This window comes from Protopterus annectens, chromosome 7.part0 (genome assembly GCF_019279795.1).
Source record: "Protopterus annectens isolate FY-2018-M chromosome 7.part0, PAN1.0, whole genome shotgun sequence".
NCBI classification, from domain to species: domain Eukaryota; kingdom Metazoa; phylum Chordata; order Ceratodontiformes; family Protopteridae; genus Protopterus; species Protopterus annectens.
Window position 1 is genome coordinate 1,147,712,429 of NC_056739.1, and position 26,593 is coordinate 1,147,739,021.

The window sequence follows — 26,593 nt, forward strand, 5'->3', positions numbered from 1 at the left end:
TACTTTGACTTAGTAATGGGGTCCATTCCCTTCATGGTATTAGAAACCCAAAAGACTTGGAGAAATTAAAAAAATATATATATATATATATATATATATATATATATATATATAACCCTTATATCATTAGATGGGACTCTAATTGGCTCACTGATGGAACACATGTAGTCAAAATAGGGGAATCCACCTCCAACAGCAAACGTCTAACCAGTGGTGTTCCACAGGGATCAGTTCTACGACCTCTACTGTTTGGAATCTATTTCTCTGAAGTACAAGCTAAAATTAAAGGTGTGTGGCTGACAAAATTTGTTGATGACTACAGACTGTAAACAGTCAAAGGATCTCCAAATTATGTCAACAACGTTCAAGAGGGTCTTACACAAACATATGCTTGGTGCCAAAGGCATGGCCTTAAACTCAATGCAAAAAAATGTGTTATCATCACTTTTGGTAAGAGCAATGTTCCTGCTAACTACCACATCAATAGCAACACCCTAAAGACACACTCAGTGCTGAGAGACCTGGGCACACAGGTTGACAGCAACTTTACCTTTGATGACCATGTCTCCACAGTGGTAAGAAGGGCATTCTGTATTGCTCATCTCATGAATAATGGCATTGCCTCCAGGGGAAAAAAAAAGTTATAACCTCCCTTGAGTACAACTACCCTTTTGGTGTGTACCTTTCCAATCATCTGCAGCAATTGGAGAAACCACAAAGGCTCCTCACAAGGAAAATCAAGGTCTTCAGCATCTGTCCTATGTGGATCATCTGAAATCATTGTCACTTTATTCTGTTTCATACAAACTACTCAGAGGTGATCTCTGCCTTGCATATAAGGCAATCTCTGACCTTGCTTTATTAGAAATGCTGCATATCCACAAGTCAAATTGTACAAAGGTTACTCGCATTAAAGACCTTAACCTGGTATGTGGCATTAATAGTACCTACTGGAGGGACATATTTGTATCCCAGAAATTACCACACCTTTGGAATTGACTCGCACTTCATGTCAAACAGAGCACTTCACTGGCCCTCTTCAAACACAGTCTGCATGATTGGGTGGGTAACCATAGATTCACTCTGGGTGTTCCACCTGTGTGCCTCTTGGACCGGGGTAGTAGGTGCTGATCGTAGAAATAAGGGTAGAACTTGGCTAGGCTTTTAAGTTCCCTAGGGCAATTAGTCTAGTAAATTCCTTTGATCCTGTGATTCTTATCTGGTCTTCAGTTTGAGAAGCTGTGTGTTCCACATTTAGTCACAGGAATAAAAGTTTAAACATATTACTCTCTGTTTGAGGTATCCACAATTCAGTAATCAAATGGAAAGAGGTGTTCAAACTGTTAAGAATGTGCCAAGCAAGTTTGGTACTAGCCGAACAGTTTTTAGAAGTTACTCCGTCTATGTTATCCGTCTTGTAATCCGTTTTGAGTGGCAGCACTTATTGGTGTTCTCGCAGTATATTTTTTTCTTTCGTTTTTCGTTCTGTTTTTTCATTAAGTTTGGTACTGGGGCAAAGCAAGACTGTTATCTAGCTTTTCTTGAGTATTGAAATACTCCAGTGTGGCCTTTTGGGCAGTTTTGTTCAGTGTGGCTAACAAGGAGAAAACGTAAGACAGAATTGTCAGTATATTCAGTGTTGATTCTTCTCAGTGCTATACAGAATTTAAAATAAGCCTGGAAGTAAGTAATTCATAAAAAAAGGTCTGCTATAACAAGATCGCCAGAAGTACAACCTTTTTTACTGCCAGGGGAAATAGTGAATGTACAAAATCCAGTAGAAAACATTCTTACTAGCAAGAAGATGTCCTAATGAAAACAGCTGCAAGTCCTAATCACACATTGTCAAAATGAGAGATTGTCATTTACTCAGAAGAAACACAAAGCATTACAGTTAAACAGGACAGACTAGACTTCTCGTACCACTTTTTACAAGCTGTGATACAAAAGTCCCATAAGAAGATATATCTAGTGGATAAGAAATTTGTAACGGCATTTCAAAATTTGTCTGAAAGAAAATATTTTCACATGATTTAGCACAGATTGTAAATGAATAATCTGCTAAATCAACTCATATAAATATGACATTATCTGCCAGATATGGAAGAATTACCAAAACTCAAAGAAGGTAGCAGGATTATTAAAACATGCTACAACTTTCCAGTTTATTATGGCTAATTGTTGTTAGTAAGTTATGTATTTATTTAATTTGTTGCTGTTGCTGATGATGAATTATAGGACATGGGTGTATTTCTTGTGACATACATAGAGTAAATGCAGTGCTGATTTTTACAAAATGATTGTAAAAAACTAATTTTAAAAGGGGGGATGTAACACATAGATATAGTGGGTATCTTCTTTAAATATCTATAAGGCTGCTGCATTCTGTAGTTCACACAACATTCTTTTTGGCCATGTAAATAGAGTCAAGATGCACTCATTTGGAAGCTGTAGGCTAGTGACGGTACAAAAGCAAACTCAGAAAATACCGCATCATCCTTCCTGCAATTACGACTACCTTGTAAGGCCTGTTTTTTTCTTTGTCATCTAGATTTTTTCAGTGCTTCCCTTTATATGTACAGATAACATGATGGTTTATATACTTCACCTTCTTAAATCATTTGAAACCTTGTGGTTTGTGCATTTTCTCCTAAGATAAAGGCATTCTTCTATTTGGATTTCACACTTAACAGCAATATTTCCCCTGAATGTTATTTTGACTTTAATACAATAAGGACACTGAGGAGAATTCACACATTTTAGCAAATTCTTTGATAACTGATTATGACAGAGGTGCTTGTTTCAAAGTCTTTGGCTTCACATTTCCAAGACTATTTTAGTGGGCTTCTTGGCTGTTAGTTATATTGTGTTGGTGCCCAGATTTAACTGGCTCCTGTAATTACTCAGATTATATTTGTATACATGGGCTATGTGCCAACATAACTCTTCACAGGTTTCCTTGCATGTTAGGAATACCATTATTTCTATGGACCATTTATTAAAGCTGCTTCATAATGAGTTCTGCCTTTCTTCCTGAATGGATACTGACAAGTACTGTTTAGACAAACCCAGTTATACTTACCTGAAGAGAAATGAAATTAAGTTCCCATGCTGACCTGCAGCTTCCACTGTTTTCTCAGTTTCACAGAAGACTCCATATGTAACAGTCTGAAAGATAAATCCTCTGACCTTTTTTGAAATTCTAAGTAGTGGTGTGCCGTTTGTCAGTTTATGAGAAATTATGTAAAAATATATGTTTTTATATGCAGCATGCTTTGCAGGACCATTGCTATGCAGGTCATGTTATCAGTCAGCTCTGTTGACCTTTGAAAATTCATAGTGAATTTTGAATCCTGGAATAATTTCAGATTAGAATTTGAGTCTTATTGGTCTTCTACAAGTGTCTTTCTTTATAACAAACCATGCTTCTGTCTTATAATCACATATAAACTGTAAGTTCTTACCCCTACAGTGGAGTTACCCATTTTCAACCTGAAGAAAAGATGATTGAAATCAGGAAAAAAGAGGTCATTGTTCCCCTCTACTCATCACTCATTAGACCCATTATAGAGTACAACGCCCCTTTTGGTATGTACGTCACAAGACATCTACACCAACTGGAAAGGCTGCAGAAATACCTCACAAAGAGGATTACTGGCCTCAAACAGATGTCCTATGCAGACTGTCTGAAAAACTCCAGCTTTACTCCGTTGCATATCGCCTACTCAGAGGCAATCTCTGCCTAACATACAAAGCTATGTCAAACCTAGAGCTGTTGGACATGCGCCACTTAAAGAAATCCCTATCCCTCCAAGCTACATGCTCTAGGGACCTAAGCCTTGTCACCACAATAAACAGAACATGCTGGAGGGGTAGATTCCTGTCTCAGAGACTTCCCATACTCTGGAACAAAATACTTATCTATATCATACAAAGCTCCTCATTAGCACTCTTCAAGAAAAATCTTGATGATTGGATGGTAAATAGGAAATTCACCCCGGAGATCACTTCTGTGGCTCTGCTCGACAGGGGCACAGAAAAATAATTTTCTTGGGTGGCAAAAGCCAGGGTACCTTTTTTGGCTAGGCTTAATAGCCTAGTACCTACCTATGACCCTATAACAAGTTAGAACCAAAATGGGAGGCACAGGGTATTGAGATTTGTTCTTCACATTGTTATTATTAAAATATCAGATGCAAACTGTGCATGCAGTTTGTTTATTTGTAGTGCATGTAATTTGTTTTACAATTAACAGAAAAGCAAAAAGACACGTTGGTCACACACAGCAGGCAACTTAGTAAGCGTTTTCACGGAATCCTTCCGCTTCATCAGACTATCAGTGAATGCAAAGAACATCACATTTAAAAATATTTACTGTATCAAATTAATCAATCAACAGTTTTGGTAGTAATTAGAGCCCTATTAACATTAAAAAGGCCATAGTTACAATACCTAATATAAAATAAAAAATAACTACATTCATATCAAGTAGGTGGACATATATAACATTTAAATACATTATATGCCAGATGCTTTATAAATAAAAACAAAGACAATAGCATAAATATAAAAATGTGTATAAAATATTAATGTAAAATCAATCAACTCACAGTACAACCATTTATAAAATTACTTTCAATGCTTAAGGACCCTAGCTTTAAGAGAGGGTTTAAGGGATACTTTATTGTTAAGGCCTGGTGGCCTATCAGCTTGAAATGTCAGTATCGTTTCCTGTTCTGAGGCTTCAGTATTGTTGCTCAGATTCCCCCCGCCCCTCTTATTAACAGGGACCACCTCAAGCACTAAAAACTTGAACCTATGAGTAGGTCCCTCTTTCTGTACAATAAGAGGGGTGGGGGTAATCTGAGCAGTAATACTGAAGCCTCATAACAGGAAGGGATACTGAAATTTCAAGCTGATAGGCCACCAGGCCTTAACAATAAAGTATCCCTTAAGCCCTTTCTTAAAGCTAGGGCCCTTAAGCATTGAAAGTCATTTTATAAATGGTTGTACTGTGATTTAATTGATTGATTTTACATTAATATTTTATATACATTTTTATATTTATGCTATTGTCTTTGTTTTTATTTATAAAGCATCTGGCATATAATTTATTTAAATGTTAAATATGTCCAGCTACTTAATATGAATGTAGTTATTTTCTATTTTCTATTAGGTATTGTAACTGTGGCCTTTTTAGTGTTAATAAGGCTCTAATTACTAGCATAACTGATGATTGGTTAATTTGATATAGTGAATCTTTTTAAATGTGATGTTCTTTGCATTCACTGTTAGTCTGATGAAGCGGAAGGATTCCGTGAAAGTGCTATTTTTGGATTAAAGTTGCCTGCTGTGTGTGACCAACATGTCTTTTAGCTTTTCTGTTACTTGGAATTCTTCGTTGGTTACTTTATTTAGTGCTGAGGGATTTTGTGTTTTCTGCAATTTGTTTTACAATGCTGAATTGTAAGGTACCTTTGAAAATATTCCTTCATTTCGAATCCAGTGGATTATGGTTTGGTGGTTGATGTACTTTATCTTGATTTGTCTAAGGTATTCAGTTATGTGCTTCATAGTGATATTATCTTAACTCTAACAAAGTTGGGCATAAGCTGGTTTATAATTAGGTGGACATGTGAATGGTTGATAGGACATTTAGGGTTAAGGCTGGGGATATTCCATCTGAAAATAAAAACAAGGCTCAAGTGCACAAGTGCTTGAGCCCCTGCTGTTTAACATTTTTATGTCTGACATCCTGGTTCATGCAAATGTCTTATTATTTATTGGTTCAAATGTGATTACTTGGCTAATTGCACAAGGGCCTTTACAAGCCTAGCCAGTAATACCCAGAATATGACAGTATTATATCTTTATTCCCCATGAGGTAGTATCAGAGTTGTGAGTCTTTGGGTGTTAGACCCCCTGAGTCATTTTACAGACTGCATCTGCCCATAAGGGACATGGGCAGTACCCTAGGAGTGAATTTATTGTTCCCCATTCATTTATCTAAATTCTTTTTGAAGAATGTGAGGGATGGGTTTTGTTTTATGAAGGTGGGAAGTTTATTCCACAGATGAGGTAGCCTTTGGAATATGATTCTGTTTCACCAGCAAGTCTTGTTAGAGTCACAGATAAGGTTCAGGTCCATGGAATGTGTAACCCTTGTACAATTTTTCTTGTGAATATTTAACATTTTCATCAGGGCTGGATCAGAGAATGCCTTGTAGGTCAGGCAGGAGTCACCTCTTAATAAACAGTATGAGATTGAATAAAGGGATTAGGCCTTTAGTCAGTCCGCATAAGACATTTGTCTTACGTTTCATATTTTTTATTAATGAGAAACCTCTGGGGCCACTCCAGATGGTTTAAGTACCTGGTTAGGTACATGCAGATGGGAGCATTGTACATGATTATGGGCCTGCTGAGGGCTGAGTGCAATAGCATTGTGACTTCCTTTGCCTGTGATACAATGCCTTTACTTATAAGTTGAGCTGCACAGAAGGATTTCAGTTTTGCTAATGATGTTCTTCGTGTTTCACTGTTGCAGTCATTACATTTGGGGTAATCCTGCTGGCAGGTTGCCCTCAGTCGGCCTGAATTCCAAAGCCCTGGGTCCTACGTCAGCTGCTGTCGCCCCTTCCCTGACATCAAGTCATCAGGGGTATAAAAGAAGCAGCCAACGCCATTTTCTTCAGTCTTTCTTGCCGTGCGGTGCCCGAAGCAGAAGCAGTTCGCAAGTGCCGGTCAGACGACTCCTGAGATTTACGTGTTCGAGTTCCTGATCCGAAGTCTTCAATAAAGCTAAGTACCCTGTTTGGGAAACTTTTTTCTTGCTCTAGACTGATGTCAGAAAAATTAAATAATTGTATTTCTTGTGGAAAGCAAATACCTCATAAGGATTTTCATTCTTACTGTATTTCTTGCCTAGGCCCTGATCACAACGTTTCTGGTTGTCGGTTTTGTGCTGGATTTAACCAACGCACTATTAAGCATCGTTATGATTTTGCTTTAAACTATTTTGGATGCCGGTTTAATTATCCAGAAATGTCGTCAGATAGCCATCCGACTACCGGAGTTCCCAAAAAATGCAAAGAAAAGGAGAGAGATAGACAACCCAGGCTCAAAACTGATGACGAAGCTTCTCCTAAGCCAGTCGCCGGTTCTCAGTGAGGTACTTTCGCAGCCCTTGACGCCCACTACTTTAGAGTCGCAGGCAGCTACCGACCCCCACGTGGAGTCAGCCATGCCACTGGAAACTCAAGGTATTGGAGCCTCGGATACTATTCCTTCAGATGGGTCCGGAGTCGCTGAGCAGGCACCGGCTTCTGAGGGTGTATTCAGACCTAAACATCTTTACATTAAACCGACTTCAGCTTCAAAGGCAAAGACTAAAGCACTTTCTAAAGAAAAGAAACAAACTCAAGAGCCACGTGGTCAGGCCTCTATGCCCAAAAAACAGATGCTCAAAATGGCCGAAGACTTGATTACCTTGATCAGGGGTTCCCATCCCCCTCCTGATAAGAGGCCTAGGCAAGAGACTGACTATGAATCTTCAGATCAGGTTTCCATTTCTTCTGATTCCTCTTCTGACCAGGAATATTATCTTCCCCCGATGAGGATTCCGATGCTAAAGAATCTATACCTTCAGCTTCTCCTCCAGAGGACTATTCTTTTGGGGAAACCTTGCATACCTGAGGGAGCATTTCCACTGGGAGAGCCAAGATTTTTCAGAATCTGAAAAGAGGCTCAGGGATTTCCTTTTACTACCTCAACACAGGCCACTAGCCATTCCACCTGTGTTAGACATTATAGATGATGTGTTTTCGGAGTCTAGTCTTAACCCTGACTCATTACCTCCAGCTCCTGTTATGCATGACAGATATTACAGGGTTCCTGACTCTCATAAATTCCTTTTTAAAAACCCTGCTGCAGACCCAGAAACTATTTCTCAGGGTTCCAAAGGAGTTAAGGCTTCCACTGCAAAAAACCCTACCCCCTCTGACAGAGAATCTAGGGCACTGGATAGATGGGGAAAAAAGGTTTACACATCTGCTACCTTGGCTATAAGGGCCTTAAACTGTCAGTTTCATATGCTCAAATATCAGCAACATGTCATGGCATTGCTTAAACAGAAAATGTTGTTAAACTCTGAATGTGCAGAAAACAAGGAAATGCAGGATTTATTGCATGCAGCTGAACAAGCTGGAAAGCATACTTTGCAATGTGGTTTTGATTCTTTGGAGGCCTCCTGCAGGCCCGCAATTATGGGCTCTGTAATTAGGAGGCATGCTTGGTTAAAGGAACAAAATCTGCCTGATCATGTCAAAGTTAAATTATTAGATGCACCTTTACAGCATGATACTTTGTTTGGTGTTAAGGCAGAAGAGGTGTTAAAGAAAATGGAGGACAAAGCTAAATCTATGCAAACAAAGATTTTTTACAAGTACAGCCACCTAGGTTTAGTAGACACTGGCCAACAAAGAATTGGTCCTTTCCTGTGTCAGACAGACCTCAAAGTGGCAGATCCAGACGCTCTAGAGGCAAATCCCAGGCGCAAGGTTCATACAGGTCAAAGCGATGGGGTGCTTCTACCTCCAAAGTTGGAGAAGACAAATCACAACCTTACAGGAAACAGTCCCAATGACTTCCCCCTGCCTGCACCAAGCACTTATCTCCTGGCCGCACCCTTAGGGGGAAAATTAGCACTTTTTTCTCAAAATTGGCACATTATAACCCAGGACAAGTGGGTTCTAAATATTGTGTCACAAGGCTACAAGTTCCATTTCCATACCCTGCCAAAGGCAAACGGCTGGCCAGATCTGCCAAAAAATCAATGGGCAGAGGCACAAAAGCAAGTCTCATCCCTCATGGACATGGGGGCCATTCAACAAGTACCAGAGCAAGAGCAGGGACAAGGATTTTACTCAAGACTGTTCTTGGTACCCAGAAAGGACAAGGCCTGGAAGCCAATACTGGGCCTATCTATTCTGAACACATTCCTGGATATTCCAAAATTCAAGATGTTGACTTTGCAGCAGCTTCTGCCCATGCTGGGCAAGAACGCTTGGCTTGTGACTTTAAACCTAAAAGAGGCATACCTGCATCTCCCAATCAGACAAATATGCCGAAGATACCTCAGATTCAAGGCTGGCTCAATGCATTACTAATTCTCTGCACTGCCCTTTGGCTTATCTACTGCGCCCATGGTCTTTATAAAGTGCCTGGCACCAGTAATTGCATTCTGCAGACAAAGAGGAATACAAATATATCCTTACTTGGACGACTGTCTAATTCAAGCAGAGAACAAGGACATTCTTTTATAGCATCTGGCATTTGTGAAAAGACTTCTAACATGCCTAGGGTATACAGTCAATGAAAAGAAATTAAAACTAGTACCCTCTCAAGAGGTAATATTCCTGGGTGCAAGCTTAAATACAATTGCCCAGATGGCTTATCTCACGCCAGGCAAATAAAGGTAACTGACTACCTATTTCAAAATGTTGGCAACAAAGGCCCAGTTATCTGCAAGAAAAATTATGCAGGCTTTGGGCTTCATGGCATCCTGCATCCTACTAATTCCATATGCAAGACTGCATATGAGGAAACTTCAATGGTACCTAAAAAGTGTTTGGACTCAACATTGCCACAGCCTGGAAACTATGATTACTCTCATTCCCTGCCTGCAACAGGAGTTTCGATGGTGGGCAAAGGCTTGTCACCAAAACAAGGAACAGCCATTCACATTATCCCCAGCCAGGCAGACACTAACAACAGATGCATCAGATTATGCCTGGGGGGCCCACATGGCAGGAAGATGCATTCAGGGCACATGGACCTCAAACCAAATACATCTACATATCAATCAAAAAGAGATGCTAGCTGTTCAAAATTCCCTGACAGTCTTCAAGGACCTACTTCATCCAGGACAACTACTGATAAAGACAGACAACACCATGGTCATGTGATATATAAACAAGCAGGGGGGCACACATTCTTACCCCCTTTGCAGACTAGCCATGACTTTGTGGGACACAGCATTGACTTACCAAGTACATCTGCAGGCACAATTCATGCCAGGAAGGAAAAATACTCTGGCAGACGAACTAAGCAGAAAACTTATGGATCCCCATGAGTGGCAGCTGGATCCACAAGTCTTCAGCATGATAACAAAGAAATGGGGATGCCCGGATATAGATCTATTTGCCTCCCATCACAACTACCAACTAAAAAGACTCTGCACAAGTATTTATCACAGACAAGCATGGAAAGTGGACACCCTATCTTTCAGGTGGAAAAACCTATCAGTATATGCCTTTCCCCCTCTGCCTCTCCTCCCCAAGGTGCTCCTAAAGATCAGACAGGAGAATCCAAAGATGATACTGATTGCCCCAGACTGGCCCCGCCAGTACTGGTATCCAATACTAAGGAACTTGTCTCAAGGCCCAGCTTGGACCTTACCTCAAATACCTCATCTACTGTCCCAGCAAAACAGTCAGATCCTGCACAGCCAACTCAGGACTTTAAACCTGGCAGCATGGTGGATAATGAAGTCATACAAAACACACCTCTCAGTAAAGCTATGATGGATGACATTTTGAAAGCCAGAAGGTCTACTACTAGAAAATATTATGCTGGAAAATGGAAGAGATTATGTGCTTGGAACCAGGCACAAGGAACTGATACAGTTGTGCCAAATATTCCTCAGATTTTGCAATACTTAACTGAGATGCTGGACAAAGGCCTATATTTTTCATCTATTACAATTCATGCCTCTGCAATTTCAGCTCATTACAATGCAGAGCCACCAATCTTTTCTCATCCCTTATTAAAGCAGTACCTCAGAGGAGCCAAAATTTTAAGGCCTCCAAGGAGACCACCAATGCCTGCATGGGACCTCAACTATGTCCTGGAAAAACTCACCCTGCCTCCTTTTGAGCCAGCTGCTACTGCTGATATAAAGTTTTTATCTTGGAAAACAGCTCTGCTCCTAGCAATAACTTCTGCAAGACAAGTTTCAGAGCTACAGGCACTCATGGCTGTGGAACCTTTTATCATTTTTTATCCAGACAGGGTCTCTCTGAGGACAAACCCAACATTTATGCCTAAGGTGGTGTCCAGTGTGGCTCTTAACCAAACTATTCACCTGCCAACCTTTTATCCAAGTCCACAGAACAAGGGGGAGAGAATTCTGCATTCTTTGGACATATACAGACAGCTTAGATTCTACTTGGACAGAACCAAAGTTTTCAGAAAGACAGAGCAATTACTAGTGGCATATGCTGCAGGATCACAAGGAAAGGCTATTTCAAAGCAGACTATTTCAAAGTGGATAGGCCACTGCATTAATTTCTGCTATGTGCACCATGGCAAGCCAGTGCCTAAGGGCATTAGGCCGCATTCCACCAGAGCTGCAGCCACTTCAGCAGCCTTTCTCAGGGGAGTACCTACCAAGGACATTTTAGAGGCTGCTACTTGGAGTTTAGTGCACACGTTCACAAAGCACTATCACTTACCACTCTACTCTAAATCCAGGGCAGGCTTTGCCACTGCAGTTCTGCAGGGCCTCATAGCCACTCCTAATGCTGTTTAGCTCCAGCCTCCCATCCATAGCTTTGGGACTCTGCCCAAATGTAATGACTGCAACAGTGAAACACGAAGAACATAGTACAGTTGTGTATACTTACCATAAATGTAGATGTTCAAGTGTATTCACTGTTTCAGTCCAGGTTACCCACCTGCCCTTTCCCCTTTTCTTCTGATGGAACCTATCTTTCCTCCTCTGATTTATACAACCTATGTGGTATATTTGCTTGTCGATGAAGTTAAATTTTATATTGGTGCATGTATTTATATATATATATATATAAATTTTGGCAACCCTTTTAGGGGGCACCTGACATCAGGGACAAGAAAAACTAAAGAAAATGGCATTGGCTGCTTCTTTTATATCCCTGATGACCTGACGTCAGGGAAGGGGTGACAGCAGCCGACGCAGGACCAAGACTTTGGAATTCAGGCCGACTGAGGGCAACCTGCCAGTAGGATTACCCCAAATGTAATGACTGCAACAGTGAATACACTCGAACATCTACATTTATGGTAGGTGTACACAACTGTACTTTACTAATATTGGTGCAATTGTAAATTCAGTAAAAGATCAAGCAGTCTTGAAAAGGTATTAAGATAGTTGGTTTATCTGGGTACAGAATAAAAATATGAAATTTATTGTAAGCAAGACCAAAATATTGGACTTTACTCTTGTTTTCCATATACCTTGGAAAAGGTAATTTTATGGAGTGATGACAAAGTTATAGGTATGAGAATTTTGGTGGATAATCAACTTAATTATGAAGAAAATCTGAACTGGGTTATGATGAAGTGCTATGCAGTTATCAGGAAAATTCTGCCCAGTTTTTCAAGTCAGGATGAGAATGTAGGTTATTTTATTTATTTTGCTTTTGTTTACAGATTTTGTATGACTGGGTATAGCAAAAAAAAAAAAACTTTTTCATCAGAGGCCCAGGGAAGAAAACTCCAAGGTATTACACGCATATTTAAAAGGACACTCAGTAATATACATTAACAATTGCACATTCATGTGCTAAATTAGATTACGTTTGTATGAAATAAAGGCAACTATTATGGTATAAAGATATTTATGAATTAGTAGATGTTGAACAATGAGCATTTGAAGAGGTGTATTGATGGGTTTGTCAAATAGATAATTAGATAATAGATCATGAGATTAGTGATTATAAATTTAAAGAAATGGAGGTGATGGAACAAACTAGATAAGGCAGAACATTTTAATATTGCAGTTAAAAGGGTAAAAGCAGGTTCACATATGGCTATCAGTGATATTATAAGAATAGAGGTTGGGTGTGACCAGTGTCACAACACTATATATATGTCTGGGAGAGATCTACTTCTAAAACCCAAATTGCCATAACACTGAACCTTAAAATATCGAGACATAAAAAACGAAGTCTCAGTATCCTGAAAGTCAACAATACCAAATACCGGAATATCGAAAGTTAGAAAGGTAGAGCTGTACGCTATGTAAACTAAGGGTATAGTAAAATCGTAGTCATTGTGACAGAATTTGTTTCAGTTTGCTGAAATGTCTTTAAATATCTATTTATACGGAAAGTGGTTTGTTGGTGCGGTTTCCCTTTAAGGGTCTGTACTACTTACGTATTGCACTATGGCGAATTTAATGTACCATAGTTGTGTTCTCTGTGGGTAAGTTCATTTTAGTCTGAAGTAGGAAATCAAAAAAAAGTTGCTTTGATTGCAGGGTATGTCTTGTTGTAGGAAGCAGGTATTAAGGAATGCTGGTATCTTATGTAGTGATCACTAGACTGATCTCTTTTACTCAACATAGTGCGGTCTTGGAGTTGGTATATTTAACTTGCAGAGGGTGTGGAGGGTGTAGAGCCCCTGCAAAATTGCTGAATGAAAAATTGTAGGTTATTTCTGGTTTTTAGGTTTTGATATTTTGGGATTCGGTGTTGTTGACTTTCAAGATTTTGTGGTTTTGGTATTTACGTCTCGATATTTTAAGGTTCAGTATTATGGCAATTTGGGTTTTAAAATTAGACCCATCTGGGAGATGCTAGCAAAACTATTCGGGTATTGGTGAAGACTATATAGGACTGAAAATGTTAATATTATAGTTAAAAGGTGGGGTATAAAGCAGGATCACATATATATATATATATATATATATATATATATATATATATATATATATATCTGTCATATTAGAAGTATAGAGGTGGAGAGGTGATCATGTAACAAAATGATATAGATGGCGGTAAATGCTAGTAAAACTAGTAGGTATTGGTGAAGGCTAGTTGAGGAGAATAGGATTCTGAATGAAAAGAAATGGTTTGATGATATGGAAAACTGAAGAGAATAGTGACATTTATCCATGAGATATACAGGAGCAGATCCATTGATTTGGTAGGTTAAGTTTTTGTTGTGTTTTACATATGCATGCATTATGAATGGGTTTCACTAGTAGTGGGATGCGTCTCCATAATTTAACTTTATTTACTGACATTTGTTTACTGGGAAAGTTCGACTGGCTAATAAATACCCATTGTCAGCAGAGGCCCGGGGAATAAAAGCTCCAGAGAATTAAATAACATCAAATAAAACAGTAGTATGGATATAATTAAAAAGCACATATACATACAGTTTGACAGGGAATACATAGGATGCAATAAAGCATGAGGAGGTACCGCTGATGTAATAGTAAAAGAAAAACATTACAAGTATTACAATCAGTGTATACAAAATTATTAGAAGCATAGTCTACTATACTAGGAAATAATCAAAAAGATTATGCAAGTCCCCCTATGAATTGAAGGAGGACAAGTGTTGAAAGGATATAGATAGCATGATGAAAGGTTAGTAAGAGTGTAAAGCATTTCTTGATGTAGATTGTACAGGAGAGCTGCATGGGCATAGCCATGAATTAGTGAGAAATTCTGTGAGCGAACAATTTTACACACAGAGACTTGATATAGGTTGGACTGAATTGGGGATTGAGTTCCATAGTTTATGCTGTGTGAATATAGACTTTGTCCTATACTTTTTTGGTTTTCAGATGTCAGCCAAGTATCTGTCTTGAGGGTGACTTGGGAGATAGTGATGAAGTACTGAGGAGATAGAAGGGCAGGTATAGGGGTTATATAGTATTTATGGGTTAGAAAAAGTTGCATGTGGGATAGTTGATGTGGGATTTCTAACCATCTGAGAGCATGTAATGCAGAGCAGTGATGAGCTTTATGTATCACGCTAGCTGCAGGTCATCCAGTTGTGATTTTGGAGAGAGAGTTATGGATGTTAGTCAACCTAGGTGAGGGATAGAGAAGAGAGGGTAAAAAAATAAAAATAAGAGTTAGGTGATTCTACTAGGAGTAAGGATTTTTTTTTTGCTGTATATAGCCAACCTAGCTTTTATGATTTATTTTGTATGTAAAGATCAAACTTTAAGTTGTCATCTGTGGTTACCTCTAGCAATTTGGTATGGCTAACTACTTCAGTAGCTGTACTGCGTAGAGAGGTAATGTGGAAGTTGCTTTTAGCATTGGCAAAAGACTTTGGAAAAAATAGTACAAGTTTAGTCTTTTGGGATGAAGTACAAGTTGGTTTTGGTGTAACCACAGTTTATCTGAGTTAATGGCATCTTGTGACGTGCATTGTTGTTGTCATGGACTGTCAGAAGAGCAGATAAGAGCTGAGTCATCTGTATACTTAGTAAGGCAAGCTTGCTCTGAGGAGATATATTGGTGAAAATGGTAAAGATATGTGGAATGAAAATAGAACCTTGAGGAGCACCTGTTTTAATTAGAAGAAAAGGAGAGAGAGAGTGGAGAGATAGAGAGAGAGAGGGTGAGAGAGAAGAGATCCACTTGACAGATTGATATCTTTCATGTAAGTAGTTAAAGAACCATGGAAGAGTTGGTTTGGAAAGGCCTAGAGCAGACATCTGAGTCAGAAGTTTCTCATGTGACATGGTGTCAAAGGCTTTTAAAAGATTTGGAAAAAACAGAAGAGATAACATTTCCTTGATCCTTAGGAATGGTGTAGAAAAAGTTGAGGAGAGCTGTAGTGGTGCTATGGCATAGTTGGAAATCATGTTGTGTTGGTGTTAGGAGATCATTTTACTGAAGGAGTTGCTTATGAATATACTTTCTCAGGATCTTAGAACATGAGGACAAGATGGCAGTTGGCCTAAAGTTAGAGTTTTCACAAGAGTTACCTCCTTTATGGAGAGGAATAATAAAGATTTTTTTCCACAGGGCAGAGATATGGGAATCGTGAAGAGATCGGTTGATGACAACTGAGACTGGTTATGCAATAGATTCTCCAGTGAGCTTAAAGTACTCAACAGGGAGATCATTAGCAGAAGGAGAACAGGGTTTCAGTTTCTTTACTAGTCGTGAACATATGATGTGGAGACAGGTAGGTGATTAAAGGCAGGAATGTCAGCATTAGTAGAGTTTTGAGGTTGATTAAATGATTGGGGAGACCTGGAGGTACGAGAGGCTATGACGTGATGAAAAAAGTGTTAAAGTTTGTATCCGTTTCTGAGGGCGATCAGTCCAGATAGTGATTTGACGAGGAAGGACAGCCAGTTGAAGAAACTTCTTAATTGAGCTCCAGAATTTCTTTGGATTTTTCTTTCTGTGATTATCTTTTGGTTCTGTATAATATATATATATTTTTTGTTTAGGTGAATTTGCTTCTTGATGAGGTTATATAACTCTTTGTATAGATATAAGGTTTAAGGGGTTTTACCTTTGTGCTGCTGTTTCGATGGTTTATCACATTTTTGCATGAGAATTTTAATTGAATGAGTCAGCCGGGGGGATGGGAGAGGCTGATAATTTTTACTCTTTCATTTCTGGTAGGGACAAGGGTATTTAAAGTATTCATGAATATATTGGTGAATTTGTTGATGGCTTTGTCAAACATTAGGTTATTGAGTAGTGAATCAGGTAGTAGACCAGAATTATCATACTTGCTTTGATTGGAGACAATTTTCCAGTCAAGGACAGAATTTTTATGATTCAATTTGCTGAGTAGGAGAAGAGACTGGTTGTTTGAACCCATCCAAGATAGGACTAGTAGTTGGGATGTTTGATGTCTGTTACCTAATGGTATGTATAGGTAACTATACATATCTTCTTATGTTTATTAATATTGAGAACAGAGACAAGAAATTTTGCATTTTGGAAGGTTGATGTGTTAGTTTGAGAGGTGAGAAAGTTAGACAGCTATTATGTACAATTGCAGTGCCTCCACATTTTTTGTGTAGACATTCACATTGAATTATATTGTAGCCAGCAGATAGAATTTCAGAATCTCTTATATGGGGTTATAGCCATGTTTCAGTAATGACCAGTGAGTATTGAAGAAACCATGCTTGAAGCTCTGTAACTTTGTGTAGAATACTATGAATATTAATGGAGGTAAGGAGAAGTTTTGTGGGTGTACAGGAGTTAGGGGTAGAGAAAGGTGGAATGGATGAGGCTGAAGGGCCGGAGTTTGGATGAATGTCACACAAGAGTGATTTTTGAGAACAGTGGATTGGGATTCGTTATTTTTTTTATAAAGCATATGAATTTATTCTGGGTTATATCAAAGTAAACAGAATGGTTAGAAATTATTTATTTGAAAAGGAAAATAGGTTGGACAATAAATAAATTTGAGAACATAGGTGTGAAGGAGGGTTTAATATCTAGGATGGTTGGTAGTGTGTGAGTGTGAATAAAGTGAGAGAGTACCATGGTAGGTAGTAAGGTGATAAAAATGAATAGTAGAGATGTGAATATGCACAAGAATAGCATGTCAGATATAAAAACTATAGGGTAATTAAGGGGAGTTTGTAGTCGAACAAAAAAATATGGAAGGCAAACCAGATGACAGAACAAACACTTTATTATACAACATTAAGCGCTTTTGTCCAAGGTACAGAAGAACTTCTTGGGTCTATATCACCAGATCGAATGTTTAGGTTATTGAGCACCTAAACATCAAACTGGTAAGACCAAAACTGAAAACCGCGAATGGCTCAGGGAAGGACTTCCGTTGGCCACAAAAAAAAAATTAAACCCAAATGAAGAGGGAGGCTTCACCCCCACATCCCCCCAATATGGGGGCTGTGCCCCCACCCCTCTAACTATATATACCAACTCCGAGATAAGTCTACAATAGACAAAATGGCAAAATCCGGATAACAGCCAAGTGAAATCTTTCCCTCCGTTAAATCGGCCATTTGTGGTTTTCTGCTTTTGGTCTTACCAGTTTGATGTTTAGATGTTCGATAACCTAAATGTTCAGTCTGGTGATATAGACCCAGACTTCTTCAGAACTAAAGAACACTACACAAAACACACAATATATACCCTAATAAGACAAAAATAATCAGTCACCTCCTCATAAATCAAACACTATGGCAGCATAAGCTATTAAAATAACAATGCTGACTAAACTTAAAGTTAAACCTAAAAACATTTAATATGGTGATATATTAATATAATAATATATTTATACTCACATTGCTTGGCTTGTTTTTATGTTTAATTTTGTTTAGTCAGTGTTGTTACTTTAATAGCTTATGTTGCCATGGTGTTTGATTTATTAGAAGATTATTGATTATTTAATTGGTCTTATTAGGTATATATTGTGTGTTTTTGTAGTGTTCTTTAGTTCTGAAGAAGTCTTTCTGTACTTTGGATGAAAGGGCTTAACATTGCATAATAAAGTGTTGGCTCTGTCATCTGGTTTGCCTTCCATTTTTTTTTTTGTTTTTCTAAGTTTGTGGTGTTTGAACTGTATTGGAGAATGTAGTTGCATGAAAAGGAAAAGATGTTAAAGAAAAAGGAAGGAAAGTAAGTGGCACAGTCAAGGGGAGATTGTACCTGATGAAAAGGAAAAGATGTCAAAGGAGAAGGGAGGAATGTAAGGGGGGAAAAGATGAGAGTGAAATTGGTTTGATGGAGATTCCAGACAAGATGGAGAAAGGTAAGATTTTAATAGAAAATAGTCAGTTATAGGACTTTAGAATATACCAAGGTGTAGTAGGGAGAAACTGTGAATTAGAGGAAGTATTAGAAAGAAAATAATTAAGTGAGTGATGTGTATAATAAAACATTTGTGGGTATTACATTTTGGGGCAGTATTATGAAAATAAGGGTAATATTGAAGAAGGACCTGCTAAGTAGCAAAATGTGAATATTGTACAAGTGGAAAAAGAGAATAAAAATTATTGGTGGTAATGTTAAAACAATAGAGAAAAATAAATTAAATGAAGAGCAGTATAAAAGAATAGTTATGGAGGTAAGGTAATATAAGATAGTAAAGGGTTTGACTGAATGCTATTGGATAATGGGTAGCAGCAGCAATTGGTGAGGATAATAGGAAGAAGAGGAGGTATGAATGAAGAATGGGAGTGGATATGTGCAGTATAAATTTAGATAAGAATGGGGTGGTCGGGAATTGGGGGCAGGGTGATCCCAAGCATAGTGAGAGTGAATGGAATGGGTTAGAGCTCCTCACAGCCAAGAAAAACAGTCAGTGACAGTAGAAGTAAAGGAAGGTTTAAATAGCATTGTGAGTGTTTTTGTAATATAATGTGAGTAATTCTTCAGGACAGTGGAGTAAATAAAGTTTAAAAAAGTTGCTCATGAGTAAGGAATCAATGCAGTAAAGCCAAGGCAAGTTTTGCATTGGTAAGAAAGCCCTACATATCAAGATATAATGATTTTAACAAGCCTGAAGTACATTAACCATGACATGTTCTTCAACTATTTTAATGTAGAGAGTCACCTGCAGTATTTGATAATTTGGTTATAGTGTTTAGTGATTTTTGTCTAGCGCATAATATTATGTTGTGGAGTAGTGTTTTATTAAGATCTTAAGGGCTTCAGCAATTTTCTGTCTTATAGACAAATCTATGCATTGTAGTTAGCTGAGAAAGAGGTGATCTAGTAGTTCTTACCAGTTTATTTCTTTGAGGGCTAGGCAGTGGTATAATATATTGTAGTTTACTGAAAATCTTGCTGTTTTATTATAACATTGCTCATATTTGAACAGTTGTGAAACTTTAGGGCAAGTTAGAGGAGATATAACAGTAAGAAAGTTGAGGTTATGTGTCTTCTACTATGTCAGGGAGGTAAGTTTTTACTCTGTATGATGCACCTAGTTTTTGATGAGTTTCTTAACCATGTGTGAAACATGGTGGTTAAATTTCATTTGGTTATCTGTGATGACACCCAGTAATTTTTTTGCGGTTTAGTTATTCTATCCTAGTGTTGCTAGCAGAGACAATAGTGGAGATTGCTGTTTTTTAGAGGTATGTTTTGGGGTAAAGAGCAGTAATTTAGTTTTTTATGGTTCTTAGTAGTTGTGAATTATTTAACCATGTTTTATTTGATAAGGATTGATAAGTAAGGTCATGGAGTTCAAAGAGAAATTAAGCAGAGCAGATCAGGGTTGAATCATAAGCGAATTGAACTAAGGTTGCATTTCTTTTGTAGCAATGTAGAAGTCATTGATGGATATGTTGAAAAGCATAGGGCCTAATATAGCTGGTGGTGGAACACCAGTAGTTACTGGCAAGTAGGTGGAGAAATCATTTTTGCATTTACCTGCTTGTGCTCTGTTTGAGACATAGCTGTGGAAACATTGCTTTGAAGATCTGGTGAACCCTAAGGATGAAAGCTTATGTAAGAGTTTCTGGTGGAAAACAGTATCAAAATATTTTGATAAGTTTAAGAAGATAATAGAGACTAGGCTTCCAACATTTCTAATGGGTGTTGACAGCATTAACAAAATTCAGCAAAGCATTAGTTGTGCTGTGATGAGGACACAACCCGTATTGGGTTGAAAACAGAATTTGTTTGTTTATTAAATATGAATACATTTTTCTAATATGTTTTATAGGAGTGATAAGATGGCAGTTGTTTTATAGTTTGAAAGATTTGTATAAATTCCACCCTATATAGCATACAGTATATATAATATATAGTATCAGATCAGGAAAACAATATTTTCAGTTTAGAGCAGGTAAATAGTGGAATGCCTTACTGATTGGGATTAGCTGGTATTGGTAAAAGGTTTGGAGAGGAAGTTTATACTGCTTTTTTGATACATGGCAAACTTATTTAAGGTTACTGTTGAGGTCCTGACCTTGTTCTATGCACAGTGAATAGGGTGTATAAGTTGTAAAAGAAATAGATACATTTTCTTTATCTGCTGATGTTGGTTCCAAATTACTGCTGGCTTCATTGTAGTTAGTCACTGCACTATTTTGGAAGGCTGTCATTGTTCATTCTCCCATTCTTTTTATCCAATTGCATCCTTGGCATGGAATGGCAGTTTGTGTACAACAATTTATTTTATTCATTTTAGTATTTGGATGAAGAATACTGAGAAAGAGACTCTTTAAAATGTGTTGAGACATTTCAGATGAATGAAAAGGCAATAACAAAATGAAACTGCAGTTATACACTGTACTATGTTAAATAAATGAATTATGGTAGAACTGTGGAGTCTGTCTAGTGTTTGAATTTTGTAATGTACACCCGGACATTTCCTATGAGTAGCCATGTTCTTTTCATCAGGTAAAATTCAACAAAGTAGTTAAAATGTCTTGTTACTTATTTGCTTTAAGTTTTTCTTCATCCATGTACATTCTATTTTGTAGTGTGTATTTTTTATATTATGCTAATAGTGTGTGGTCTTTATTTTGTTTGTATTTTTGCAGTTTAATTCTTATAACAACAATCTGATGATGTTTTTTTTTTCTTTTCCCACAGACTCTGTCTGAAACTTCCTCAAAGTCTGGGAGTTACCGACTCTTTTCCAGACAGTCTCCAGAAATGAAACAAAGTGGACTGGGTAAAATAAACTAAAATTATGATATATTGTTTCTTTTCTCATAGAGCCAGCAGAATTCTGTGCCAGTCAGGTGGACGGGGTGGGGGTATGGTTACCAAATCTTCTCTAAAAAAGTGAGAAGATCAAAAACAAAGTTATTGACTCTTTTAAGCTACATCATCAAATAGAAAACCACCCCGTATTTTAACATTTGCATTCCCTGACCTCCTAAAATCAAGTTAGATGTTACTGCACTTCAAGTAAAGGGCAAAATCCCAACTGCAGCAATGCTGTTCATTGAGCATGACCTTCAGCCAACTGATGTTGTCTAAGTACCTTACTGTATCACAACAAGCATGCTCCTCTGTTTAGTCAGTGCTGTTTATTCCACGCTGATGGTGGTGGTGTGACTGTACTGCGACTGAAGGTGAAACCTGCACAGAATCTGAGGATGTTGTGCTTAAACCTTTGTGAATTACAAGACTAGCAAACAGTATCTGATATTTCTGAGAAAGACAGTTTTTCTAGTCTGAAAGGAGCTACTTAATTGCAGCACTCTGCAAAATTCCCTACTATACAAAATGATTATAAGTTATATCCCCATTATCAGCTGTGCTGTAAAGCTGGTACAGAAGTCTGAGTAAGCTCAGTCAAGTTTTCCTACTTTATAGAGTGGAGAGCGCCTTTGCTTAGTGTGCCCGAGTCTACATAATGAGAAATGCAGAAAAGTGGTTTTAGGTATGGGTGTGTACACACTAGTAAATGAATGTGTGGTCTTTTTAGTGATCGTCCATGGTTGTCTATGAGAGTAGACAGGTGAACTGTAGCAGGCCTAGAACATTGTACATGGGCTGTACTTAAGAAGCCTCAAGAGATCTGCTTGCTAGGGAATTGTAGATAATGTCTGAAGTACAGGTTAATAGTGGGACTGGATTTACAAAGAATACTGCAGAACGTCTGTCAGACACTCCTTATATGCTTTTCTTGTTTGCTTCAGCTGTCAGTTTTTTTACATGTGCTGTAGTACTTGCATCAAATTTTTAGTTTAAAGGCTGCAGAAAAAATATGACTGTTATTAATTTATGTTTGGTCATGGGAAGATTATTTAATAAGCATGGGATACTAGAATGAATGAACAATCCATTTAGATGGTCACAAGCTCAGCATTTTCACAAATATGTTACAGCTGTTTACCTGGGATCCAGCTTCTTACTATGCTTTATAATTCCAAGTTGGTCTGCGAGTTTTATTGAGTACGTAACACTCATATTTCTTAAGCCATATGTGATCAAGTGATGAGCAGATACTGAAAACAATACATTTTTAATGCTGTCTTAGACCTCCTGTCCTTCTGGCACCACCTTATGTAATGGCCAGTGTATGACAACTTACATTTTGTCAAGCTCTGCTTTGCTAGCATGTAATATGCATTGTGGTAGGTAGGGTTGCCGTTTAAAAGTGAAATGTGCATAATGTACTACCCCCACCCAGTCCAGTAGCAAAAGCTAAACAGAAATATTAGAAACACTAGACGTATGTTAGCTGATCATTTATTTGCCTTAAAAATGAATTGCAAATAAAATCAGACTCTGTATTGAAATGTAAGGACTCACAATGCTTAGTCCCAAAATGCAGAAAAATAGACTTTAAGCTTGTTTGCACGGGGGGGGTAAGTCTCCTGTACCCCTCAAACTTACACTTACCAACTCCAGTATCACCATACCTCAGACAAAAGGGGATATTCTGAGAAATGGCAGCCCTGTACTTAATATTTGTATGTCTGGATTTTCAGTCATTTAGTCACGACATACTGGGAGTTGGCATTGCGAGTCTCAGCAATTCAAATTGTTATTGTAAAATATATCACTAATTCCACTTACTTCAGATATATCTCACCTAACATAAGTGCACTGTGAAAAATGAAGGAGTCATTTTGCAGGAACAGTAATCAGGCTTTATGGTTCATAGTTCCTAGCACAGAGATAAGAGTGGCAACAAACTCAAATCAGGCATTGTAGGAAACAATCAGAAAGTACACTGAGAAGTAGTAGAGAAAGAAATCATGCATTTACTATAGTGAATGATTTGTTGGAATACAGAAAGAAATTCTTGAAGAGCATGAATTCTTGCAAAAGAAAGATAAGAAAGCACGAAGAAAAGGCAGCTGTCCTTCTAAAGATAGAGAGGTACAGGAGCTTTATGTTAAAAAAGGAGGACAATGGAAAACAATGGAAAATTTGTGCAAAGGTGTAAGAGGAGACATGATCTGTAAGGAGGCCAGGTTAAAAACAGCAACGGGTGTATGACTGGTCAAGGCAGCTTTATAGAATGAATTGGCCAGAGGAGCAAAAGAGAGGGGCATAAGAAATGTGTCAGTGTATTGAGAAATATCATATGACTTGATCAAAAGCTCTGTCACTAAAAAAGGGGAGACATATGTTTGAGGAAGCTGCAGATCATCCAGCAATACTGAATGTGAACTTAATTCAAGGAGGAGTCTTATAGTGATATAACTCTGGTTTCTTACTCATAGAATCTTATCATTCATCATTTGACTTGTTTATTTTCACTACTTAAATATCGACATGGCACGAAGTGCCATAGGCCTTACATTGATGTTGGTTGCTCGATTCTGCCATCATACCAGGCAGTGCAGTTTTCTTCCTTTGGAATCATCAGCCATTCACATATGCTTCAGATCATAGGTGGTTTGATGGCTTCTTTTCATGTGTCCTTACTACGTTTGATAAGAAAAGTAAATGTATTTTCATCACTGTGTTTTGGAAAAGTTGCAAACGTTCATTTATTTCTTTTTAACTTTTAATGTTTATGTCCATGCCCAACAAATCTGTAACTAAGTCTGATTTCAGAAACAGACTGTCACAAAGCCCATCAGGTACTTTCTTATCCTGAAAAGGACAGTACACATTATTGAAAACTGTGAGATTCATGCTGAATGTGAAAGGACTTCAAGAATTGGAATGTTGAGAGTTATGAAAGCGCATCTGACAATGTGTGAAATTCCTCCAGTTGTTGGAGGAGGTATGGTCCACATGCACTGCAAAATATCTCAAGTGTGTAGAAAATGACTTTGAAGGTCCTGCCGCTAAACACTGTTCCGTGCACACTGTCACCTGTAGTAAAGTAGTGTGTGTAACTACACATAATCACAGCACAAAACACCATGTGGAAAAAGCCTAATTCCCAATCAACTCCTCATTTTAATTTTAACAGAGCTACATGTTCAAACATAGACCTTAGCCCTGTCCTTCCTCCCAAATGGCAGAATATAAGGTGGTTAGACTCAGTAGCAAAAAGAATATATATTTTCTAAATCCAGGAAGTCTGACCTCAGATTTTTTAGCACTTATGCAGTGACACTAGAATACAGTATTTTAGTAAGTGGGAACAGTTTACAAGATTTACCTGCTTCAGGTAGCAAAGAAATCAATCTTTGCAGCTATTAAAGACAGCACTGACTGTAAACTGAGCTTATAATGTGTCATATGCACCAAAGGATCCACTGCAGCTCTGTTTTTTAAGTCTGTGTCTTTACTCTTGCAGTTCTTTGCTGATAATAATACAAAATTTATTGGTGGGTTTATAAACAGAGTGACGCTTATTGGTGAACCTAAGGAATGCATGTGAACTAAATTGTAAAGAAATGAGAAAGCAGTTTATGTTATGAAACAGAATTACAACCCTTTTTCTAAGTGTGAGAAAGCAGTTTATGTTGTGAAACAGTACTGCAACCCTTTTTCCAAGTGTTCTAGAAACTGTACTGCCAAAATTACTATTCCGGGAGGAGTAACTATGCTGCTAAAAATATTATTCTGGGAAGAGCAATCATTCTAGGAACCTAGTTAGGATAGAAAGCTGCAATACAAACCCTCCCAAAAGAGTTATCATCCTGTGAAACAAAGATATAAGAGACATTTTAAATCATCTATCCTCTTCCCATTTATCATCATCTTTTTACAGGAGGACTTTTTGTCAGTTAAATTTAATGTTTGAAAAGGTAATATTGGCTAAATGGATTATTTAAGTCACACATGATAAATAAATTTCATAGGGCTATATCATAGAATTTAGACCTCTCCTTGTCTAGAACCCATTCAACAAGCCCCTTTGCTGTTTCAGATAATCCTGCAATTAGCCAGGGACCATAACAAGAAATAAGTATTACAAAGGTACTTCTTCATCTCGACACTGAACTTTGTTCAGAATAATTTGTGGTGTCCAGCAAAATAGGGTTGGGCCTCTGTTGCACTCAGCTCGGTTAAATCACTCAGAGCAGTAATAATGGTTTATCTGGTAACCTTAAAGAGTGTTTTGCCCACACGGAATCAGAATTATCAGACTGCAGTTTTACATACACAGGATGCATAAATAGAAATTCCATCAAGACATGTACAAAAATTCCAGACGTTTAGATTGAATGGTCTGCATTTTCATTTGATATCATTACTTTGAAGTCTTACCTTAGTGAGTACCCATAGCTTTCATGATGTTCCAGACTTTGCTTTAAACAGGATGCAGGTTGTTGTAGTCTTCACCCATCTGAAGGACTGTCTGGTGGTAGTTTGTTTTCCCCTTCAGCTTCACCATCATTTATCAACAGTTCATCAACTGTTATTGCACTGGAATTAACTGTAAACATCCAGAAACCACAGTTCCTCTCAGAAAAATTTGTTTTATCAGATTATTATTGGATGCAGTCTAATTTAGTGGTTCTCTTCCACAAAACAAGAATTAGAAGAGGGAGTCATCTAGCTGCTTTAACATTTTCTTGGCAAATGGCAAGCGGACTGAACCACTTAACCAAATGACTTGTGTTACAGTTTGGGTGAATGCATTTTGCTAGGTTGCTAGTCCTTTTTGTTGCACTTGGAGTTAATAGTATATAATAAAGGAAAATATGGGGCAAACCTTCTCACAGTGGCACTTGCTATATGTTATAGCTCCTGATGTAAGCTGAAATAAGTGCAATTTGGAAAACATGTTTTTTGATTGATACTAGCACATAATTCAGTCATTAAGATGGTTTAATTTAAGTTGGTTTCAGAGTTTAAAATGTCTGCACTATGATGGATCCTTCAGATCTCTTCCTTTAATGGTCCCATAGTAACTCTCTTAGATGCCTTAACACGGTATCAAGGTTCCTTGATTTATACCCTCTGTATTTTTACTATGCAGA

General features: G+C 37.9%; 1 protein-coding gene across 2 annotated transcripts in view; it reads left to right on the forward strand.

Moving 5' to 3' along the window:
* The window catches only part of LOC122806915 (inositol hexakisphosphate and diphosphoinositol-pentakisphosphate kinase 2-like), a 1,544,141-nt gene that overhangs the window by 1,173,821 nt on the left and 343,727 nt on the right, over nt 1–26,593 (forward strand). For both annotated transcript variants that reach the window (XM_044077730.1, XM_044077729.1), the window contains one exon: nt 21,336–21,417. In XM_044077730.1, coding sequence (XP_043933665.1) covers nt 21,336–21,417 — 82 coding nt within the window. The remainder of the gene's footprint in view (nt 1–21,335; nt 21,418–26,593) is intronic.